The sequence below is a fragment of the Rattus rattus genome, chromosome 13 (assembly GCF_011064425.1).
Source record: "Rattus rattus isolate New Zealand chromosome 13, Rrattus_CSIRO_v1, whole genome shotgun sequence".
Taxonomy (NCBI): domain Eukaryota; kingdom Metazoa; phylum Chordata; class Mammalia; order Rodentia; family Muridae; genus Rattus; species Rattus rattus.
Window position 1 is genome coordinate 22,594,853 of NC_046166.1, and position 22,923 is coordinate 22,617,775.

Consider the following 22,923-nt stretch of genomic DNA (forward strand, 5'->3'; position numbering starts at 1 on the left):
AGTGCTGGTTCTACCCTAAAATGCAGCCCTTGGGGCATAACTCTCTCTCTCTCTCTCTCTCTCTCTCTCTCTCTCTCTCTCTCTCTCTCTGTCTCTGTCTCTCTCTCTCTCTCTCTCTCTCTCTCTCTCTCTCTCTCTCTCTCTCTGTGTGTGTGTGTGTGTGTGTGTGTGTGTGTGTGTGTGTGTGTGTGTCTCGGGGGCGTTCTTCAAATTCCTTCATTTGTTTGGGGGGAAAAAAGATCAGCTGTGATATACACAGCCAAAGTTACTGCTAGCTTATCTAAATGACTTACATAATTCCCTGTTCCTTCCGGGGAATGGGGGAAGGGCTTGTTCAACAGATAGCTGCCTATTGACAATTATAAGGAAACACTAGGAAATGGTATCGGGGAAGAGCTCCTGTCTTTGGATGGGTATGAAATTGGGCTTTCTGCAGTAGTTCTCTGGTGTGCAAATCACAGAGCACTCCAATTGAAAGAACAGTGGAAGTAGGAGACACACCTCATCTCCACTTCTTCTCCCCGGCCCCTCCCCTCCCCTCCCCTCTCCTGGGTTTTCTTGCTCTCTGTCCTAAAGTCTAGGAGTTACCAGCGGGAAACGGGGTAGACTCAATCAGAACTGTTTCACCACCCTTTTCTGTATTGTATAACTATGTGACTATGTGAATCTCCTTGACTACCCCCATTCCTAATCCCCCCTACACACACACACTCACGCACACACACACACACACACACACACACACACACACACTCACATTCACACGGAGATAGGAAGGAGGAGAGGAGCGGGAAAGACTTGCTAATCTATCAGGGCGCCTCTACCCTAATAAGCGACCAACAGCAGAAATGTAAGAGCCCAAATGAACAAGGAAGGCGCGAATCGGAGGTCAGTGCGTCTCTCTTGTAAGCCTAATAAGGGTCCTTCCAACATTACCATCTATTTGCAATCTACCTGGGGAACAGCAGAATATCCTACGAACCATTAAAACCACCCTCACTTTCCCTCCCCCGCTTCTAGTTCATCCGTAACCTGCTAACCCAGCACAACTGCCTTTTTAAAAAGGGCTGAGGAGTTAGGTGGTTAAAACTATGAAACAAGAAGACAAGGCTCAAGTCTTGGAAGGTGTACTATACAGCCTGAAAGGGGCAGGTACAGGGGCTTTCCCATCCTGGGCTCTGTGTCCCGGGGCACCCCACATTTTCTCTCGTGGTGGGAAGCAGGACAAATGCATCGGGATCCAGGAGCAAGCGGGCGCCCCCACCCCTGCCCAGTGCATCTCATCAGGTTATCCAAGAAAACTCCTGGATCTCCATCTGGGCAGAGGCTCCAGCCTGCTCCAGAAAAATGAGGAAGACTATCTTGCTGCAGGAAAGACCAAGGGGGGCACCTCCCCTGCTTTCTAAGAGATTAGGAGGAGAGGAAAACTTATTTCCTTTTGGAACCCCAAAGCGCAGGACGCCGGGATGCGCGAACTCTGGGAGAGGTACGCTCTTCCTTTGAGGTCTCAGATCCATAATGTCCCAGTCCTGTCCCACATCTAGAATATCCTACCACCTGCTTCCACTGGGAGTCAAAGCAAAAAGCTCACTCCACGCCCGCTCGGTTCCCACAACCGGATCAGACGCTCGCATCTTTCTTCTCATACCTCATCCCATCAATAAGAGATTTCTCAAAAGTCCCTTAAAAACACTAACTTGCAACTTACCTTTTACAGAATCCGTCTGTTCGCCTGTGTTGAAGAGGGACGAGTGTCACCGGAGGGAAGAAAGATCTGTTGGTATTTCTCCTGCTCAAACCCTAAAGATTGAGGAAGATAGAAGAGACGCCCCCTTAAAGCCGAACTCCACCTCATCCAGGATCATGTGACGGCACCCCACGAGGATCACCCAAGGTTTCCCCCACAGCCCCCTCCCAACACCTCGGATGCACACCTCGGATGTGCGTTGCCTAGGAATTCTGGAAAGAAAAGCAGTTAAACGTAAGCCACACTGTCAGACCCGTACGCACAGAGCTCTCACCCCACTAGTCCTTGACTCTGGGAAGGCGCATTTACAAGCCTGTTTTAAAAGTCAATGCCACCGCTATTTCCTTTGTCTGCAGGTCAGTGCCATCTTGTGGCGAAGTCCTTTTCCTCCGAGAGTCCGAGCTTTAAGCCCTAGTCAAGAATGAAGGGGAGAGCTTATTTATGGGAAGGGGGATGGATGCACTTCACCGCAAAGCCTCCGCTAATGGGTTTGCCGCTGCTCTTGTGACGCTCAAATATTCCGCACGCCAGTACCGAGAAGTTATTTCCCCCAGTCTAAGAGAACAAAAAGAAGTCCTTTAAAAAGCCAAAGTAGCGGATCTCCGTTGAGAGCCTTTGAGCCTTTTTCCTCCTCACTAAGAAAATGCATTTGAGTCAGATGTGTTCTCAGTGACTAGTTCCTTTTTCAGGGGAGCAGGGAACCGGGCCGGGGCACGATGATTCCAGCATCTCCCTGATGGTCAGAAAGAGTCAATGCAATTTCCCGGGTGATTTATCTGCTACGGTATGGAACATCGTGGGTGTGCTCAAAAGACATGGTCCTTGTAAACCTTGTCCTTGGTATTTGATGGTTCGGGCTAATTATTGACACACTGATTTTCATAATTCACTTGGTTTTATTTCACTTGTAAAGTCAAGGCTGAACAGTGCACACACAAGAACACACACACATGCATACACAAATTATCTAGTAACTACAACTTATTTTAATTCAAACTGTTAAGAAGTACACAATCTACAGATGTTGCCTAGGATGTACACATTTTCATTACAAAACAAAGATTATTTGCTTTTAAAATAAAAGCCAATGAAATCCCATGACAGAAAATCACATGAAACTTATACTATTAAGAAAAAAAAAGATTTTTTTCCCTGAGGGTTTGCTTGAATAAGGATTACTTATCAATACAAGTTTGACTGGATTCTCACACAGAGATGTAGGTTATCTTTGGGACATTTTCAAAAGCTAATATACTTTTAGCTGGGCACATTCACATCTATGGATGGAAGAGGGTTATGATCAGATTTAAAATGTACAGTGCTTGTAGGGCAGCAGATATGCGTTATGTTAAAACCCTCTAATGGTTTAAAAGTAAAAGTGAAACGTCACACAACTGAGCACACATGAGATCGGAAATAGGAACAATTCGGGGATCACAGTCTCTTAAAGGTGCTCTATGCCTCCTTTCGGAACACTCTCCTGCCCACGTCCCCTCCGCTGTCCAAGTCACATTGGTCTTAGACATTTTTCCTACATTAGATCACCACACCTACTAGTTTTAGCTGGCCATGAAAACCAAGGGTGAAATGGTTCGGTTCTTTACCAAGAGTATGTCTTGCCGGGGTATCACTCATGCCAGGAACTATTTTGGATTTGAGAATATTATTTGGACTTGTGTACCTAATGTGTTTCCCAAGAATACTAGCAAAGTTTCTCTAGAAGGCCCACATTAACATGACCAATTGCAGTTCGTTTTATTACTTTAGTTTCTATGAAGTGCCCCCTCAGGGCACATTTATAAAGCTGGGTTTCTGAGACATTAACTTCACAAATCAGTCTTTTGAAGATGATTGCTCTCCAAAGGTTTTTATGACAAACTGTATGGTATAAAGTTTGTCATACACGTATAACTTTAGAAAGACCATTTATTAAAGACCGTCTTCAATGCACGAGGCAGAGAGGTTACAAACGCTTTTAACGTAATCTTACAAGAGACTTACAATAAGCAAAACAATTTTTATTCCTGAGAAGGCGTGCCAAATTTTAGGAGGATTTCTTTTTCCTTTCTATTTTGACACAGTGTCTGTGTCACTGAGGGTGGCTTCATAGCAAAGGATGTTTTGGGATTTCTGATCCTCCTCCCTCTGCATCCCAAACTGTTATTACAGCCCAGGCCAGCACACTTGGTTTGTATGACCTGGGAAATGAACCTAAGGCTTTATGTGTGTGAAGGAAGCACTGCTAACTGAACTACATCTCCAGCCTCGTTTGCTACTCCTCAATCAGTTACCCACTTCATTATTCGGGATTCGGTAGATAAAAATCCCAACTTTCCCTGGAAGAGATAACTGTTTATTTCCTTCTGAAATTTTGTACCGGGCCAATGGAATGCCTCTGATTTAAGTTCTTTGGTCAACAGTTTCTTCTTGACATATAAAGAGAAAGATGAACTTTGACCATCAAATCTAAGTAAACATTGGTTTTATCACTTAGAAAATGTAGCATTTCAATGGTCTAGCCCAGCTTTAAAATTCCACAATACGGGGCTGGGGATGCAGTGGAATATTACTGTCATCTAAATATTCCTGAAGTGCTTCTAGGCCCTGACACAGATTACTTTTCCTTACTGATCAATCAGACGAATCTTGACAGACATTAATAATCTATGTGAAACTAAAGTGCAGATGAAGGAAATTGTGTTCATGAGGTTGAACTTCCAATGAAATCCGATACGGAATCAGTTCATATTGTGCGATTGACTTTGTGTCAACTTTTCTCTCCTGGTATCCACCGAGTGCACAGGTCTGAAGAATGATGCCAAATGATGCAAGGTGCCATGCCACTTTATGAAATAGTATTGTATCTAGGAAAACACAGGGGGAAGTGCCTTCAGCAAACGAAACTTGAAGTTAAGACTATTAATGTTGAGATGAACATGGTGTTGCCTTCAACCCCAGCACTTGGGAGGTAGAGGCTGGGAAATCTCTAACTTCAAGACCAGCCTCATCTACAGAGTGAGTATCAGGACAGGCAGGATGACACAGAGAAACCTTGTCTTGGGGGAAAAAGTATTAGAATTTTTTTGAGTCCACATATTAGTAACTAAATAAAACAGGCAGTTTGACTAAACCCTTTACTACAGTCAAATAGGCCATATCATTCTATTTCTCCTTTTGAGACCATTAACTAGAGGAAGCAACAATTTATTTACAACATGCATACACGTGTACCAAAGCACGTAATTAAACATTTCCTCTGTGAAGATGGTATATGTTCTAGTTTCATCTCTGTGGTGGTGGTAAACACCGTGACCAAAAGGCAGGAAAGTTAAACTCAGCACATCATTGAGGGAAGGAAGCAAAGACACTCAAGCTGGAACTTGAAGCAGAAACCTTGGAGGGATGCTGATTTATAGCTTACTCAAAGGCTTTCTCCCTGACTAGCTTTTTTATATAGTCTGGGACCAACACCCTAAGGAATGGTGTTGTCTACACATGGCTGGGCCCTTCTGTATCGGTTGATGAGGCAATCAATGCCCACAGACCAATCAGATCTGATCTTTCTCTCCACTGAAACTCCCTTCTCAGGTGACTCTAGCCTGTGTCTAGGCTAACTAGGGTAGTGTCTGTATTATGTTTCTCATACTCAAGAAAGTAACTTACCGGGGTAAAAGTTTATTTTGCACCTACAGTTCAGATAATTATAGTTCTTCAGATCAGAGAAGACACATAACAGAAGTAGCTTGGTCTGTGGTGCCCATGAGAGAGCAGAGAAAAAAGAAAGGCAGTGCTCAGATGGCTGCATCCTTGCACCCTTGCTATTCAAGCTGGAATCCCAGCCAGTGGACTGGTGCCTCCCATACTCCCATACTCAGGAATACTCAGTGAATTTTCTCTGGGAACACACGGGCACACTCAAGGGTGTGTCTTATTAATGATGTTTCTTGATCCAACCAAGCCAACACCTAGAACTGACCATGACAAAGTTAAAATGAATTTTGTAATTTGCCACAATTTTTTTAAATAATACAAGGGATGATCTATCAACATGTAAGACAGCCATGCTTTCCTCAGAAAGAGAATAAATACATGCTTAGAGCAAACTAGGGTTACTTCTGAGGCAGGACTTGCATTGTTTGCCAGCGACTGACTTTTTGCACAGATCTACAAGAATAATGTGATGTCACCAAGACAGTGATGTCACCAAGACAGTGATTCCCTCTCTCTGCCACCCCTTCAAGCTCACAGCATAGAATAATACCTGGAAGGTTTCCCCAATGGAGAATCTATGTTGGTTCTTTTTTTCCTCAATATGTATAAACCTGAGTGATGGACGCTACTGACTTTGGAAGTGTTTACAATGTCTCCTAGCTGAAAGATCTCACAGTTGTTTTTTTCTACCCACTGCATGACCTACTTTAAAAGGCTGAAATACCATCGAGAATGGTGAGTAAGAACTCAGTGTGGCAGCATACTTTTTGGAAAAGCACGTGATTCAACCATGCTAACTTTTGATTCTGGTCTAAGGCTTTGAACATTTCCACAAACATTCCTTTAAAAGAGAATTCAAAACAAACCAACATAGAAAAGAGACCCACATAAATAAATAGTTTTTCTTCCATTCCACATAAATATAGTAAAGCTATATTTAGACTTCAAACTAGAATTAAAATACCATTGAAAATTTAGATAGCAAGTGGAAAAACTTATTTGAGAAGAGCCAGGTTTTGCAGGATACTAATTAAGAGCATGAGTTTTGTAAAGAGAAGACCTATAGAGTGTGAATGTAGACTTACGTGATAAAATATGTCTCCTAACGAATCTTTACACACCATATATAGATATGCAATGCTACAAACTTTTAAAATAATATAATACAAGGGATGATCTGTTGATGTATAAGACACCCTTACTTCAGAAAAAGAATAAAATATAATTGCAAATTTGTAGCTGTAGAAAGAAGAATATATACCAGTAAGGACAAAAAAAATTATCAATATGAAGACCTTTGTGTCTTTACTAATTTTTCTTCTAAAACACAGGAGAAATGGTATTTATGCCTATCAGTCTCTGAAGATACACAAAAGCATGCATGTCTATGCATGTCTATAATATGTGCTTGTTAATGAGATGAAGTCATAGCTATTCGGTATTTAAAAGAGACTTCAGACCTGCAAGTTGAAGACACTTTCTTGTACAGACTAAAAAGACACTAAAAGATATCGCGTGTCTGAAGCCACATCATTAACTTGGTATTAAGTGCTGTACAGCATGGTCTCCATGTGAGTCCCTAACAAATGGAGCAGGGGCTGACTCTGTCTCTGTCACCTCCCTTTGGATCCTGTTCCCCCATCTGTGCTGCCAATGTCTGGCCTCAGTGGGAGAGGATGCACCCAGGCCTGCTTTGACTTGACTTGATGTGCCAGGGTGGGTTGGTACCTATGGGGGGTGGGTTCCCTTCTCAGAGGAGAAGGGAAGGAGAAGGGTGGGGGCACTGGGAGGAGAAGAGGGAGAAGGGCTGAGATCTGAAATGGGGGTGTAAAGTGAATTAATAAATTAAGGAAAATGTGGCTACAATTCAAGTATTCTAAGCATCTATCTGTAAATATACATGCTATATGATTATATAACTATATGAATCATATATGTATATGCAGTTTTAAAGTGGAAAATTAACTTGACAAGATGAGTTGTACAGCCTATCTGGAAATGAGTCACAGGCGCATTTAATGCCTTTAAGTGTTGTTTAAGAAGAACAGTACTTATTAGGAGTCAATGAAATATTTGTGGTGAGCCTCTTTAGGCACTGAGGAACATCACCGAGTTGTTTGACAAAAGTGACTAGATACTACTGCAGCCTGACAATTTTAAGACATCTCCCATAGAAACAACTGCACTGTTTCACAATAGCATGCCCGCGCCTCATTTTAAACCCAGAATGTAAAGTGATAGGTTAGCGCTTACTTTTCCACAGGTGTCACCTCAGCCTAAAGCATTGTAAAACATTTCACAGCATAAGGAAATTTTGCCCTCTCCACATCTTTTAAGTATTTAGGACTTAAATGTACCATCATTTACCATAGAAGTGCTTAATCGATATAATAAAATGGTAGAGGAATCACAGCTCACCTATAGTAAAATAACAATATTTTCCTAGCTTGCTTACCTCACAACTCCTGAACCTAATGTATCAGAACCATGCATCAGGAAAGAGTATGTCAAAGACTTTCAGTAAGCATCCTCCACAAATGGAAACTATTATTAAATTGGAGTGGTAACCTCGCAGAAGCCGCAGACGTGTTCCTCAGCAAAAATGTTACCCTAGGCATGGTTGTTCGATCGTTTGCCTTACTAGTCCCAAGTGATTCATAACTCTCTTCTCTCTTCAGATAAGCTTTCTTTTATAGCTGATAACGAATCTCGGAAACTGGGAATTAGCCAGTCTCATTTTGTAACGTGCATAAAAACCCAACTTAATTTCCCAGGTGCGCATTTATAAAAAATGCCTACAACAGAAGTGGACTTTGCTGTTTCTGCCCCCAGAGGCTCTACTTCCTCTGCCTGAAAGGCACTCAATAAAACAGAAACAAATTTACTCTATTATGTATTACAAAAGTAATGATGATTAGTCTCCAGTCCCTTTGGGGCCTGGAGATAAAAGCTCACATTTATGCTTGCCTTTTTATACATCACATGTCTGACATTTTCAACTCTACGCACTCTTCCAAACAATCCTTAATAATTTGGCTCTTCCACATAGTCTTAACATTGTACAATAGATGTTTTTTAGAAAAAAAATCTTGATTATTGCTTTCTTTGAGAGTGTGTGTGTTTGTGCACTCATGTGCGTATATGTGTGTGTTGTGTAAGGTAAATGCATGTGCATGCATACCTGTACATATGTGTGGAGACACCAGAGGTTGAATACAACTCCAGCTTAGGTTTTGAGACAGGATCTCTCATTGGCTGTGAAGCCCACTGTTTCAGCTTTGCCTACTGCTCAGTGAGTGCAGGACCCTGTGTTCTTACGGGTGCATTAGCACGCTCGGCTTTAACATGGCTGCTGAGGCTCTAACCTCCGGTTGTCATGCTTACCCAGCAAGGCCTTTGCTACTGACCTTTTCTTTTTGGGGCTTTGTGTTTATGGATATCCTGAAAGTGAAAACAGGTAAGTTCAGAATCGTCTCAGTACCACATGAACCTTTCTTTTCAATATGCTAATGGCAAACGTGTGGACAAGGAAAAAATGTATTTTTGACATGGGCTAGACAAGAGCATGTAGCACAGTCTGCTATTTTTCTTGCAATACATCCACCAAGGATGCCTCCAAGACACTGGAAAATCACTGTGCGTTTGGAGGGTGTGTGTCAGACGACAAGGGATTGGAGGATAGATGTCCACCGGGCAACATGTAGTGTGTGAACTGCGCAATAGGCAGTGGTGAGAAAGCCTAGGACAAAGCCCTTATTTGCTAAGCCTTTGTTTGCTAAAAGTTACTCTTCCCTCACGGGGCAGGATCGCAGGGCCCTGCTCCGGTACCTGCTGTGTTCCGCTATTGGGACAAATACCGTGTTTCTGACATGAAGCCCAGAAGGATCAGATCATTTTTTCTTGAAGCCTTTTTTGAAGTTCTTGGATTACTTGGGCTGAGCAAATGGCGCGCACTACAGTTCCCTCGAGTAATGACTGTTAAATTAGCAGAAACGGGCAAATCTCTTCTAACCTCTGAGACCCAGCAAGTGCTGCCCCGGCGGTTAGATTAACATGACGCATTACTCCCAAAGGACACAAATCATCTTCAGTTGACACAGTGCCTTCGGTCTCACAGTCCTGCCTATAGCAGGCAGTGCTGTGGACTGTGCTGGTACAGGGAATACACTGTTGATATGGGAGGGCAACTGAGCGCTGGCCAAATACTAGGACAAGCTTGCACAAAAGGATATAGATCTGTCAGCCTTAAAAATGAAAGCCAAGCTTTGGTGCAACAGGACAGGGTTTTATTTGTTTCTATTTGTTCATTCCTTTAGGATGTCTTTATGTTTTTAAAAGATGAGAAAACACCCCCCCCACACACACACACACTCACGCGGTTTTGTTATGGAGAAGGGCTGATTCCATTTCGCCCTCACTCCCCAGCGCCCTCAGCTCCATGTCCCTTGCTCACACCCACACTACTACCCCTTGGAGTAGGAGTCGATCCTATTGTCTATTTTGCACGCTGCATTACAGCGTGTTCCCTGCAGGTTTAGGTCAACTTCTTGCCTAGGATTCATGTCCGAAAGACAAGAAGACGGTGTTCTGTTTGAGAGTTTGTGTCATTTCCCCCCTCTCACAAAGAAAACATGGGCCTTGAAGGTTTTTCTCACAAAGCTATCAGCAAAAAACGCCTACTCCAGACAAGTCACTATGGATGGGGCTGAGGAAAGGACGGACAAACATCCGTGGGACCCCTAAGTTAACTCCTGGAACTAGAGCCCAGGGTAGCGGGTAGCGGGGATTCATCCTGAAGCCCAAGAGGGGCTGCCTGGGGCCTCCAATCAGTCACACAGGCACCCGGGTGTAACTAGATTGGACTATGGGGGCCCGGAACAGGCGATCTTGAGCCGGGTGTCCGGGGTCTCAGGGACTGTCACGTGTTCCCGAGGCGCTTCTAAAACCCTGGCGGCTCCGGGGCCCCTCCTTCCCACCACCGCCTCCAGGTCCTGCTCCTGCCGCCACCGCTTCCATCTGGAGCAGAAGCGACCGCGCTCAGCCACGTACCCCGGAGTCCAGGCACCCGCAGCGGCCGGGGCATCCCGAGGTACCCACTCCAGGCCTCGCCTGCTCCTACGCGAAGCCCACGTCCCTTTCCTGGGTTCTGGAGCATCTTGGGGTTTTCAAGTGGGTGGATGGTGGACCGGGAGGCAGCCTGGTTGGGAAAGGGGATGGAGGTGGAGAAACCGCAGTTTCAGGCGGCGGGAAGGGAAAGCAGGGGAAACGGTTGCAGCAAGAATCCTTCCTTGCCCGGCAGGTCCCTCCGATGCCAAACTCACGGTGGTGCAGGCTCTTGCCAGACCCTATCGGATTCTCCCGGGAGGGTCCCGTGAATGGGAGGGAGGGATGGACGAAGCACAGTCCTGGCTTTGGCTTAGGGGAACCTGGGGTCCAGCTCGGTGGGCATCTGAGGTAGGGGAACCACAGCCCACGGGATGCCCACGCTGGGTGTCAGCCCTAGCCGGGTTCTGGCGATGACCAGGATGCAGGGATTCAGCTGCCTTCTTGTCCCACAGCTGGCCATACACCGGGAGACAGCTGTGCCCTTGGGTTTGCAAGGTGGCTTGGAAGTCAACTGCCAGTAGGAAATAGCCATCCGCACACCTGAGTTCCAAGGGGGAGGAAAGAAATTCTTATCTGTAAGTTTACAGACCTGTAGTTTTGCTACTTAAAGTACATGTTGTTAGATGGAAGCCAAAAGAAGAAGAAAAAGGTGGTTTGCCACAATGTGTGACAGCAGCCCAAGACTGGATGCATTTCAAATTCCAGATGTCTCAAGGAGAGAGACACTGTGTTGTTAAGAGTCTAGAATAAGGAGGAGGGTGGTGGGTACTTGCATGCCCATTAGCTGAAGAGGACGGTGTTTCTTTGTCCAGCGAAGTCTTTTGCAGAATTTTGCCTTGCAGAACAACACACTACGTGGAGTCATGGAATCATGCCATTGCTGCAAAGCCTCAGCAAACAGGCAGTTGATGTTTTCTCTCGAGAGGAGGACTACATATATTTGATTTGTCTGTGTGATTGGCATCTTTCTACAAGAAGAATGATACGTATTTTTATTAAGCAGGGAAGTATCCTAAGAGTTAAACCTTATTTAAGTGCATAGACCAGTCTCTCTCTAGCCTTTGGTTCACTGTTGTTTCTCCCCCATTACTTTAAAGAACTTACCCATCTCCATTCTCAAAACCCTTCAAGTTTATTCAGACTTCACTTGTCTTGGCTCTACACAGGCCAATTTATAAGAAAGTTACAATAAATCCTCACAACGATATTACTTTTGTAAAGTTTTCAGTTTAATGATCCCCAACACACACACACACACACACACACACACACACACACACACACTGCATTACTTGGGGGATTGAACTTCAGCATTCAGGTGGCACTTGTGTCAGGGAGAAAGGCTGCCAGGTATGAAAGAGAACAGGGTTTAGAGCTGGGTAGAAATGGAAGAACTCACGTGGCTTACAACATTCATTCTTCTGCAACAATAAATATTTCTTCATGTAATTGTTAAAGCACCTCATCTTTCCCATCTTCTAAAGTAATCTAGGCTGACTTAAAACTCTCTTACGGCATTCCTTTCATCATCTGTAAAGTATTTAAGCTGCATGAGACTGTATTGTGAGGAGTTGGTTATCGCATTGTTGAAAGCAGGGGATCACTGAGGTTCCTGTGACGCATGTGTTTGCTTGTTTCAAAGAGAGGAAACAGAATAAATGTAAGCAGGGCCATCTTTTGATCCTTTACTTATCCCTTTATTTTGACTTCAAGCAGCTCCTCTACTTCACAATTTCAACTGGAAAACAGTTGGCTTATATCTTACTGGGCAAAACTGCTTAGTGGTTAAACTGTCCTCTAACTGGAAGGAGGCAGTTTTAAAGAAACCAATTTATGTGTCCTCCCACACACGTTGAAGTATCTATAATTTGGTGGTGAGCAGTCTTCGAGGGAGCTGAGATCTGCAGAAGGTACCTCGTGTTCACAGTACCTTAGCTGTCATGTGCGTGGATGTGTATGAGTGACAGGCAGGTGAGGCCATCTTCACACTCACAACAGCACACCGAGCATATTAGGTGCTCAGTAAACACTTGCTTAGCGGCAAGGAGTAACTCTTCTTACACAGATATTCATTAAAATGGTCTCCATTTTAAATAACCTATGGCTTCTACTTTCCTAACAATTTATAAAAGAAGCACTATCATCTATTTTCATCACTATCCAATGAATCCTTCAGACATTATTTCTTTGATCTGCCAAGAAGTGAGTAGCTTTTTGCTATTTAATAAATTCAACACTAATTCTCACACATCTAAAATAGACAGGTTCTAGTAACACTGTGCAGTCTGGTATACATCTTCACCTAACTAAAAGTGTTCTGTGGCAACCTTAGTTTCCTGCTGGTTATATGCCTTTATCAATGAAGATGTTGCATTTAAGGAGCTGATGTGCTAAAATATCATCATTGCCTATATAGATGTCTCACTCCAGGCTATAGAAAACCCATGACTTCAGTGGACATATATATACATACATATGCACATAGATATACACATGCATAGTCATACTGTATCCTGAGATTCCCCAGAGCCATTTGTTTCTGTTATTTTAAATGTGGGAGCACTAAGCTGCCATTCTAAAATGATTATTAGCAAATATTTATGTAGCATCTAATGTATCTGACATGCTTTATTAAACTTCTCACTATCATAATAATGAATACCTTTATCCTTAATCTAATCTAATAATCTAATCTAAACTAATCAAGAGATGAGACTTCTTGTTGTGCAGATGATATGACATTTGACCCTAGACAATATACATGTATAGTCATTTGTGTGTGTTGGTGCTGGATCCTGAACCCAATCCCTCTCACAAGCTAGAGAAGTAATCACTCTACCAATGAACTGTAGCCTTAGCCCTTCAAAACCACAGGTTTTTATGGCAGAAAAAAACTCACTGCATTTCTTTATTCTCTAAAAAATTGACAGCAATTTTATTCTGAATGTTATATAGCAAGAAAGCACAAACCCATTGTAGATGTCTCTGTCCAATTTGTGGCTTATCCTTGCTTTGGTCACAGGAAAAAAAAATCCAATTAGTGACTACTGACCTACCACACAAGTTTAAGAGAAAAGGGTTGATTCAAAAAAGTGAGTGGACAGCCAAGCAAGGGCATCTTTTCAAACAGGTCGTGCACACATCCCAAGTATAAATGGGATCATAAACAAGGCACGCGGAGCTCAGCACTCATCAGAACTCAGGAAATGGGATGAAGCAGGAGTCGAGGCTGTTGTCATTAGAAGCACACTGACTTACCCTGATGCTGAAGGGTATTGTCTAGTCATATGATGACGGGGATGATTCAGGGACCATGGGAGTCACTTCAGACCAGCTGGCTTCTTTTTCTTGAGTCAGAAACAATGGAAATTGGGTTAGGGTCTAGGGACAAATGAATGAAGTCTGGAGCTTTCGATTTAATTTATCTTTGGAGGATGCGTTAGCTTCAGAAAGTTGTCTCAGTAGTGTGGAGTCAGTGACAGAAGTCTATAGGAAAAAAACTCCAACTTTGCTCAAACTATAATAACTATGAATATTGCTGGGCTACAAAGTTAGTCTTAGTTTAAAATGATTATCTATAAAAACAGCTTTCCTAGTTTGGAAACATTTTGTATCAGGAACCTCAGAAATTGAAGAAAACATTGTTTACTAGTATTTTAGTAATATTCAATTATGGCTGCAGAAATAAGTAGGTAAATATATGTTGATGTATAGTAAAAGTATTTTTTAATTATGTGTATGAGTATATTGATCATCTGTCTAGCATCTATTGCTCTATCACCTATCAATTTTCTATTATCAATCAATCATTTATCAATATATCATTTGTCTACCACCTATTTCTTTTCATCATTGTCTATCATCAATTAATCATCTATCACATATCTATCAATATATTATAATCTATATAAATCATCTATCTCATCTACCATCTATCTGTCTGTCTATCTATCTATCTATCTATCTATCTATCTATCTATCTATCTATCTATCTAGAGTTCTATAACAATATATACTTACCAGAGTTAATTAATTATTGCTGTATTGACTTTTCACTAGGAAATTGTTGTTTGAAAACTGGAAGTCAAGTTTTCGAGTCTTTAATGAATGAATTTTGCATACACCTAGGTTCTAGGCTCATGCTGTATATACGGGAGTTTACATTTGAACACTGCATGAACTAGATCACATTTTGATCACTAGATTTTTGTTTGAACTTTTTAATCTACCCATAAAATTGTGACATTCAGTGATACAGCTACTGCACCATGTGCTGTGGTAAGTGGTGGGGAGAGTAAGGGCACTTTGCCCCTCCCATTGCTTAGATGCAAATACAGTAAACTGAAGGCTTGCTAATGGTTACATGAAGCAGACTGCAACACTAGTATCAGATAGCTGTAATGTCTCTGTCACAGGAGTTCTAAAGAGATCATATCCAACTTATCAGGCAGGGGACAGTTTAGGATGGGTGAGTTTACAGATGTTTTTAATATTATATGGTAATTATTCATGACAGTAAGTTTCATTATATTTTCACAGACATACATAATAAATTTTGATCCTGTTACCCCAATACCTTTTCCCTTCTCTCTTCTTTTTTTCTCAGTTACTCCTATTAGAGTTTCTTACAGTGCGTGCACGTGCCTGTGTGCATGTGTGTGTGTGTGTGTGGGTGCCTCAGTGATTTTTCAAAGGCATTAGAGAAGGTTTGTTTACAGGAGAAAGGGCATTATTACCAATGGGTACACTTGAAAAAAATATCTCTGCATCTCCCATCAACCATTAACTGCTTCTAAGTCACAAGACAGTGTTGGTGCTCTACAAACCTCTGTTCATTCTTCAGTGTGTTGTGGGCAGGCCATTCTTGTACAGAATTCGTGCAGATAATTGTAACTGCTAAGCGTTCAAGAGAGCAACATCCATATCATGCTCTGACATCAGCACACCACACCACTTCCCCGACTCACCCTGGCTCTTATGTTCTTTCTGCACCTTCTTTACAATATTCTCTGAGACTCAGAGTAAGAAAAAACAAGGATGCAAGACTCTGACTCTAAGGTTTGATCTTGATAATAAAGAGAAGAATTTTAAAAGGTAAGGTTATAGGCTAATATCATACTTTAGGTATTTTGACTAGAGAATAATAGCATTAGGCTATTATACATTATATATCTTGGAGTTTTCCAGTGCATTTTTTTTTCTTTTCCATTCCTTATGTTATTTCTGAACTAAAATTGGAAAACAAAACTACCAGTGTGAAACTGGTGATAGACTTAGGTTTCCTGTAATTATTATTGCTGAATTCATGCCAAACATAGAACCAAACCACTGGCCCTTTATGATCTTAGAGGTTTATAAGGGGATAGGGACAGGTTCTAGACTTTAGTTTTGTTCTGAGAACGTTAGAGTTATAGTACCGTGCGATTGTTCTTCAAGCTGCTAATGGACGTCCTCTTCTTCCACCAGGATTCTAGCATGGAGTTTAAGCTTGAAGAGCATTTTAACAAGACATTTGTCACAGAGAACAATACAGCTGCTGCTCGGAACGCAGCCTTCCCTGCCTGGGAGGACTACAGAGGCAGCGTAGACGATTTACAATACTTTCTGATTGGGCTCTATACATTCGTAAGTCTTCTTGGCTTTATGGGAAATCTACTTATTTTAATGGCTGTTATGAAAAAGCGCAATCAGAAGACTACAGTGAACTTTCTCATAGGCAACCTGGCCTTCTCCGACATCTTGGTCGTCCTGTTTTGCTCCCCTTTCACCCTGACCTCTGTCTTGTTGGATCAGTGGATGTTTGGCAAAGCCATGTGCCATATCATGCCGTTCCTTCAGTGTGTGTCAGTTCTGGTTTCAACTCTGATTTTAATATCAATTGCCATTGTCAGGTATCATATGATAAAGCACCCTATTTCTAACAATTTAACAGCAAACCATGGCTACTTCCTGATAGCTACTGTCTGGACACTGGGCTTTGCCATCTGTTCTCCCCTCCCAGTGTTTCACAGTCTTGTGGAACTTAAGGAGACCTTTGGCTCAGCACTGCTGAGTAGCAAATATCTCTGTGTTGAGTCATGGCCCTCTGATTCATACAGAATTGCTTTCACAATCTCTTTATTGCTAGTGCAGTATATCCTGCCTCTAGTATGTTTAACGGTAAGTCATACCAGCGTCTGTCGAAGCATAAGCTGTGGATTGTCCCACAAAGAAAACAGACTGGAAGAAAACGAGATGATCAACTTAACCCTACAGCCATCCAAAAAGAGCAGGAACCAGGCAAAAACCCCCAGCACTCAAAAGTGGAGCTACTCATTCATCAGAAAGCACAGAAGGAGGTACAGCAAGAAGACGGCCTGCGTCTTACCCGCCCCAGCAGGGCCTTCCCAGGGGAAGCACCTAGCCGTTCCAGAAAATCCAGCCTCAGTCCGTAGCCAGCTGTCGCCATCCAGTAAGGTCATTCCAGGGGTCCCAATCTGCTTTGAGGTGAAACCTGAAGAAAGCTCAGATGCTCATGAGATGAGAGTCAAGCGTTCCATCACTAGAATAAAAAAGAGATCTCGAAGTGTTTTCTACAGACTGACCATACTGATACTAGTGTTCGCCGTTAGCTGGATGCCACTCCACGTCTTCCACGTGGTGACTGACTTCAATGATAACTTGATTTCCAATAGGCATTTCAAGCTGGTATACTGCATCTGTCACTTGTTAGGCATGATGTCCTGTTGTCTAAATCCGATCCTATATGGTTTCCTTAATAATGGTATCAAAGCAGACTTGAGAGCCCTTATCCACTGCCTACACATGTCATGATTCTCTCTGTGCACCAAAGAGAGAAGAAACGTGGTAAATGACACATAATTTATACAGAAGTATTCTGGATCTGAATGCCAATTCGTAATCTACGTAAGATCATCTTCATGTTATAATATGGTTAATTCAATCAGTTGTGCAGAGTCAATGTCGATCTAATACAATTTCATGTGTTGAAGTAGTTTACATTATTTTCCATTTCATGTCATTGGTAATAAGTTGAGTGTTACTCTGTGGTTTAGTGTAAAAGATATAGCTATCCAAATTGTTACGTTGTACAAAAATGTATGAAGTGACAAGTGTCCCAAAGAGCATTTAACTACAGATTTAAGGAATTTCTATTATCTGGGTATCTTCATTTCTATTTCACAGGCTTCTTAACATTTTTTTTGTAAAAGTACAAAAATATTCAAAAGTCAGAACTCTATTACAGATGTATGCATAAAACATGATTATAATTTTGTAGGAGAAAGATCTGCTCCTATTATTGAAGACTGGTAAAATTGTCAGTTTAACCCGGCTGTCCTACTACTAATATTTAACTTTTCAAATATGAAAAGGTTTCAGATTTTGTTTAGATTTATATCACATTAAACACTGTCAAATAAAGGCTGTTTTTATATGCATCTTTGATGTTCCAAAATGTGAAGTCTAAATGGTGTCTGTATTTCCAATTATTAAATAACTTCTAAGATAATTTTTAAAAGTCCGTAGATGGTATGGATAGCTAGTTGTTTGTTAATATAAAATAAAAGTAGATAGCTGATTTCATGTTGTACCTATGTCGTATGTATATTAGGTATCGTGTTGTCTCATTAAAGTGAAAGCAAACGAATCTGTTTGATGTTTTTCTTCATTTGAGTTGGTTCTTTCGGTTCTTTGTTTGGTTTTATTTGCAGAACTGGAGATGGAACTGAAGGCCTTATGCTTGCTAGCAAATCCTCGGTCCCTGTACCTAGCTCTTATCCAGGGCTAAGTTCTCCTATAAAAACAATTGATGATTGGCATATATAACCCAGATGCACAAAATAGTATTGATGTCTTCAGTATTATAACTGACTTAAGCACTTTCCTGTATTGATTCCCGCTAACCACAAGGAAAAACAATAAAACAAACAACCCCCTACCTGAAAGACTCCTGCAAGCAACAGGCAATTCTTATGCTTTCTTAATTAAAAACCCAAACTCTTTACAAGGGGTTTCTTTCTGCAGTTTTTCACTCCTTGAAGAGGTGGATGCACAGAAGAAATTGCCGTGCTCTCCTCTGGTGTGGAAAATGGTACTTGGTCCCAAGGTGATCCCTGATGGGTTTCAGCTGAGGCCACACCAGCCTCTTTTCAGCTATATAGTGACTAGTCCCTTAGTGAAGTCAGAGCCTTAGAGTCAGCCGGAGTAGAACTTTAGTACTGAGTCTCATCCACACTTAGCCATATTGCTCCAAGAGTCAGATGCATCACCTTCGGTCAAGTCTAGGAATTGTTGGATACTTTACAACTATCCCTGAGATTCATGAGAACCAACGGAATTCTCATGTGGGTCTTAAAGGACGCATATTACCAGCATCTCTGCTATTCACCCTTCAGTATCTGACTCCTGTTTGCACATAAGCATTCTCCTCTCTTCTCCCCTTGTACATTTTCAAATATGACCATAGCCATATGCCCACTGGCTCTTAGTTTCCCTGCAACCCATCTGGATTTACATGAATTCAGTACTGTTTATTTCACTACTGAAAAGGGGAGAAATCTAGCTTTTGGCTTTTCTTTCCCTCCTGATATTTAATACTAAGGGCTTTTGCTTAATTCTTTTTCCTAGTTAGAGGTCTCTTACTGTACCTTCCTTCTTCTCTGGACTATGTGTAGCTTACAGTACAGCCGTAGTTAGGGCAACCAGGTTTCTGTTTGGAAGCTAGGCTTTTGTTGGGAAAACCATCTTGCAGTGTATGGCGCATACTGATGTCTCACTGTGGACAAGGAAGAGTCTTGGGAAGACAATGAGCTCATTTAAAGCAGCAAGCATTCTCATTTTCTCCAGGGCAGCCAAGTTCAAGGATTGCTGTTAGGTGAAATAGAAGCAACACCAGTAAAAGACAGAAATAAATCCACAGACACAGACCCATTCCCTTCCATAATCCATCAGCAAATATATATATATATATATATATATATATATATATATGATAAAATGTTCATGTAATTGGAAGGTAAGAAGCAACAATGGATTGTTGGTTAGAAGCCAGTGAGGCTGGGACTTGTGGCTTTAGAAAGTTATTCTGAGTTACAATTTCTTCTGTGAAGCCCTGTTAGTGAGTTCAACTATCTTCCTTTAGTCTTTTCTCCATTGCTCAATGGGTGATTACGTTATTGTGTTTTGATTCTCTCCTGGGATCTGGCATCATTACTTGATCAATAGCATCCACCCAAAACCAAGGCTGGGAGGAACAGACGGAGATGAAATTATAAGCAGTCAACCTCATTACATTTACACAGTCATTTTAAAATATTTAATCTAGGAAGTGGGCTCAATTGAGTTTTTGTGGTTATTTAGATTTCCCTCTGCTGTCTCTTACACAGCACAGCAGGCCATGACAGGCTTCATGGAAGAGAATAACAGCTGAGGACAATGCAAAGAGCAAGTGATGACCAAGTCATAAGAACTCCATGTTAAGGTTATTGTAGTAAGTGCGTGGCTACTGAATACCTGCTGTGTGGTTTCAATGAGTCCTCTCCAACTCATGAGGAAACCTAATGGCCACTGTACTAAGACGAGGCACATTAAGAGGTTGAACATGTTGGAGACTCTTCCTTATTTCTGGGTTAGTTGTAAAAGGATGGGGTTTTTACATGTCCACCTTGCTTTTGAATAGATAAAACTGAGACTGTTTTATTTATTAATAGACTCTGGAACTATAACTGGGCAGATACTCAGCTATTCTAACTACACTGACCTGGCCTACTTCCCAATACCTACGATCTTGTTCTTGCCCTGCTTCCTCCTTCCTCGGTGTCTTCATGGTGAATCCCAAGTCCTATCTGAGACCCTCTGCCTTTCTCAGGGCAGAGAAGCCCCACCTCATCCTCTCCTGCCCAGCTATAGGCTGATTAGTTCTTTATTGACCAATCAGAAGATGATAGAGAACGATGTTTTACAAAATACAAGATCGGGAAATGCTTCATAATAATGACAATACCAAAATTTGGACTGCAACTAGATCTCTGGGGTACAGAAATCAGCATTCAAATACCAGTGCACACCGTCCCCCGAAACAGTTACTTACTCCAAATGAGTTGTCATACAAGGGAGTTTGACTGCCTTGGTTCAGCTCTCTTAGTTTCACGTGATCACTTGCCACATGACCCCTTCTCTTAGTTTCATGCATTCACTTGCCACATGACACGTTCCACCACATGGAGCAGCAGCATGAAGTCCTTCACCAGATGTCAGCACTTTAATATTGTGCTTATAACTATAAGCAGTACATTTTTTATAACTATATCCCAGTTTGGAATTATCCATGATAGCCACAGAGGCTAGACTAAAATATATAGTGTTGCCAGGCCTCTCCTGAGAGCTTGGGATATAACTGCATAATCAAATAGCCATTATGCAATCATCCCGTGAACAATGGAGATATGACTGAACAAGAACTAACTCACAAAGCAGGGCTCCACAGAAGACTTAATATTCATAAATTTTCTAAAATCATGAATACCAATCTTAATGACTTCTACCTAAGAAGAATAGGCAGAGACGCAGAAAATTTGTGCTCATTTGGTTTTTCCTCCTGAGAAGGAGAAAGCCCATGATGAGAAGTATAAAAGTTTTAAGGAATAATGTACAAAAAAAATCACACAAAATAATACAGTAGGTAGAAAAATGCATTATTTTGTAAGGCTGCTATGACAAAGTATAAGTGGGGTGACATAGAATCACAGAAATATATTGACTCAGAGGTCAACAAGTTAGAAGTCTGAACCCAGTGTGCCTGTAGGGTTAGACTCCTTCCTATCTATCATGGAGAGCTGGCAATCCCTGGAGCCATTCACATCTAAATAGTTCCAGTTTCTGTTCTTTTTATCACATGTATTCAAATGTCATTCTTCTAAGGACAGTATCCATAGTGGGCTGCCACTCCAGGAGAATTTTAACTAGGTAACTCTATTAGCTATTTTTAATTAAAATGCCAACATTTCCAAATAAGGTTATATTCTGAGGCACAATGTACCCCTTAACAGCATTTTTTAGTCATTATTAGTAATGATGTGAGCATAGAACCATGTAGACTAAGATCTGAAAAGGAAAACCCGTGGTGGGAGATTGAGAAGATGTAGATGAAAATTCAAGAGTGAAGGTTCCAGAGAGCTCAAAACCAACTGATCAACCGACCAACCAAAAGGCAAGAGCAACAACAACAGCACTCCTGAGAAAGGTGAGGGTGACTCTTCCAGTGAAATGAGGAATAAACATTCTACAAAGCAAAGCAAAACAAAACAAAACAGGAAGAGATCATTGCAAAGGGAAATGAGGTAAGGAGCCCATTCAGTGACAATCTTTCAAGTACTTAAAACCACAAGTAGAGATGTTCACAGTTATGACCAACTTATATCCAATCTGTGGCTCATTCTAGATGTAAGGATAATCTGGGCAGTTTAAACACCCGATATGCCAATTCCACTAATTCTCGTACATTTATTAGGTCAGGTACATGGATAACAGTTACTTTTCTGTGAAAGGATGACAGCATCACTTTGTGGCTTGTCAGGCAGTGGTCAACTCTAAAGACATGGTGACTCTGGATGCTACCTTAGTTGCCTTTGTTGAGGGACCTCAAATATTTCCTACAAGAGCCCCTTCCTGTTGGCCCCAGACCATTTGGTTTTTGTTGTTTTTTGGTTTGTTTGTCCTTTGCCTCTTGGATTTGTAAACTATGGCCAGAGGACAATATTATTCACAACAGCAACAGAGTTCAGGATTCCTTTATGTAGTGGAATCCAAACTGACAGAAGGGATTTTAAGGAATGAGATTCTCTCCTGGAGCTTTAGATATTCCTTTGTCTTAGGAGATCAGGTGAGGGAGTCTGAGGTCAAGGGTGAGGCAATCCAGGTCATCTGGAACACTTTGACTGCTCATCTTGTTCTCCAGGCCTTTGGTGTATAACTCGGGTTAAAGCTACAGCAGAGTCCAGGACAAACTGGATACCTTCTCAAGAGAGCTAAAAGGCCAGTGTTCCTTAGCTTCTCCTGAATGGAGTGTTTTAGGAAATAAAAATTTTCAGAAACTAGAGTGACCATACTCTGACACTCGAAGATCCACAGAAGTGTTTCTGAGAACAGTAAGAAAAGGTTGTCAAGATATTCCAAGTGCCCTGGTGTTTTTATACATGAAAATTCCTCTTGTTTCTAGTATTCTGCCTTAAACACAGGCCTCTGTCTTATCTGTCATTACTAGCTTGATCTAACTTAAGGTCTTAACCAACTTAACAGGTTAACAGGTTTATACATTTTGCTGCAGAAATATTAATAACTTTTGATATAGAATACATTCT

General features: G+C 41.7%; 1 protein-coding gene across 1 annotated transcript; it reads left to right on the forward strand.

The window, feature by feature from the left end:
• Nucleotides 1-15,695: 15,695 nt before the first annotated feature.
• Nucleotides 15,696-18,212, forward strand: Npy5r (neuropeptide Y receptor Y5). The gene has a single exon (XM_032919326.1). It carries the CDS (start codon nucleotides 16,007-16,009, stop codon nucleotides 17,375-17,377), a length of 1,371 nt encoding a protein of 456 aa, XP_032775217.1. The 5' UTR covers nucleotides 15,696-16,006; the 3' UTR covers nucleotides 17,378-18,212.
• Nucleotides 18,213-22,923: the final 4,711 nt, after the last annotated feature.

Coding starts and splice junctions, on each gene's coding strand:
- Npy5r (XM_032919326.1), top strand. CDS start 16,007: ATGGACGTCCTCTTCTTCCACCAGGATTCTAGCATGGAGTTTAAGCTT.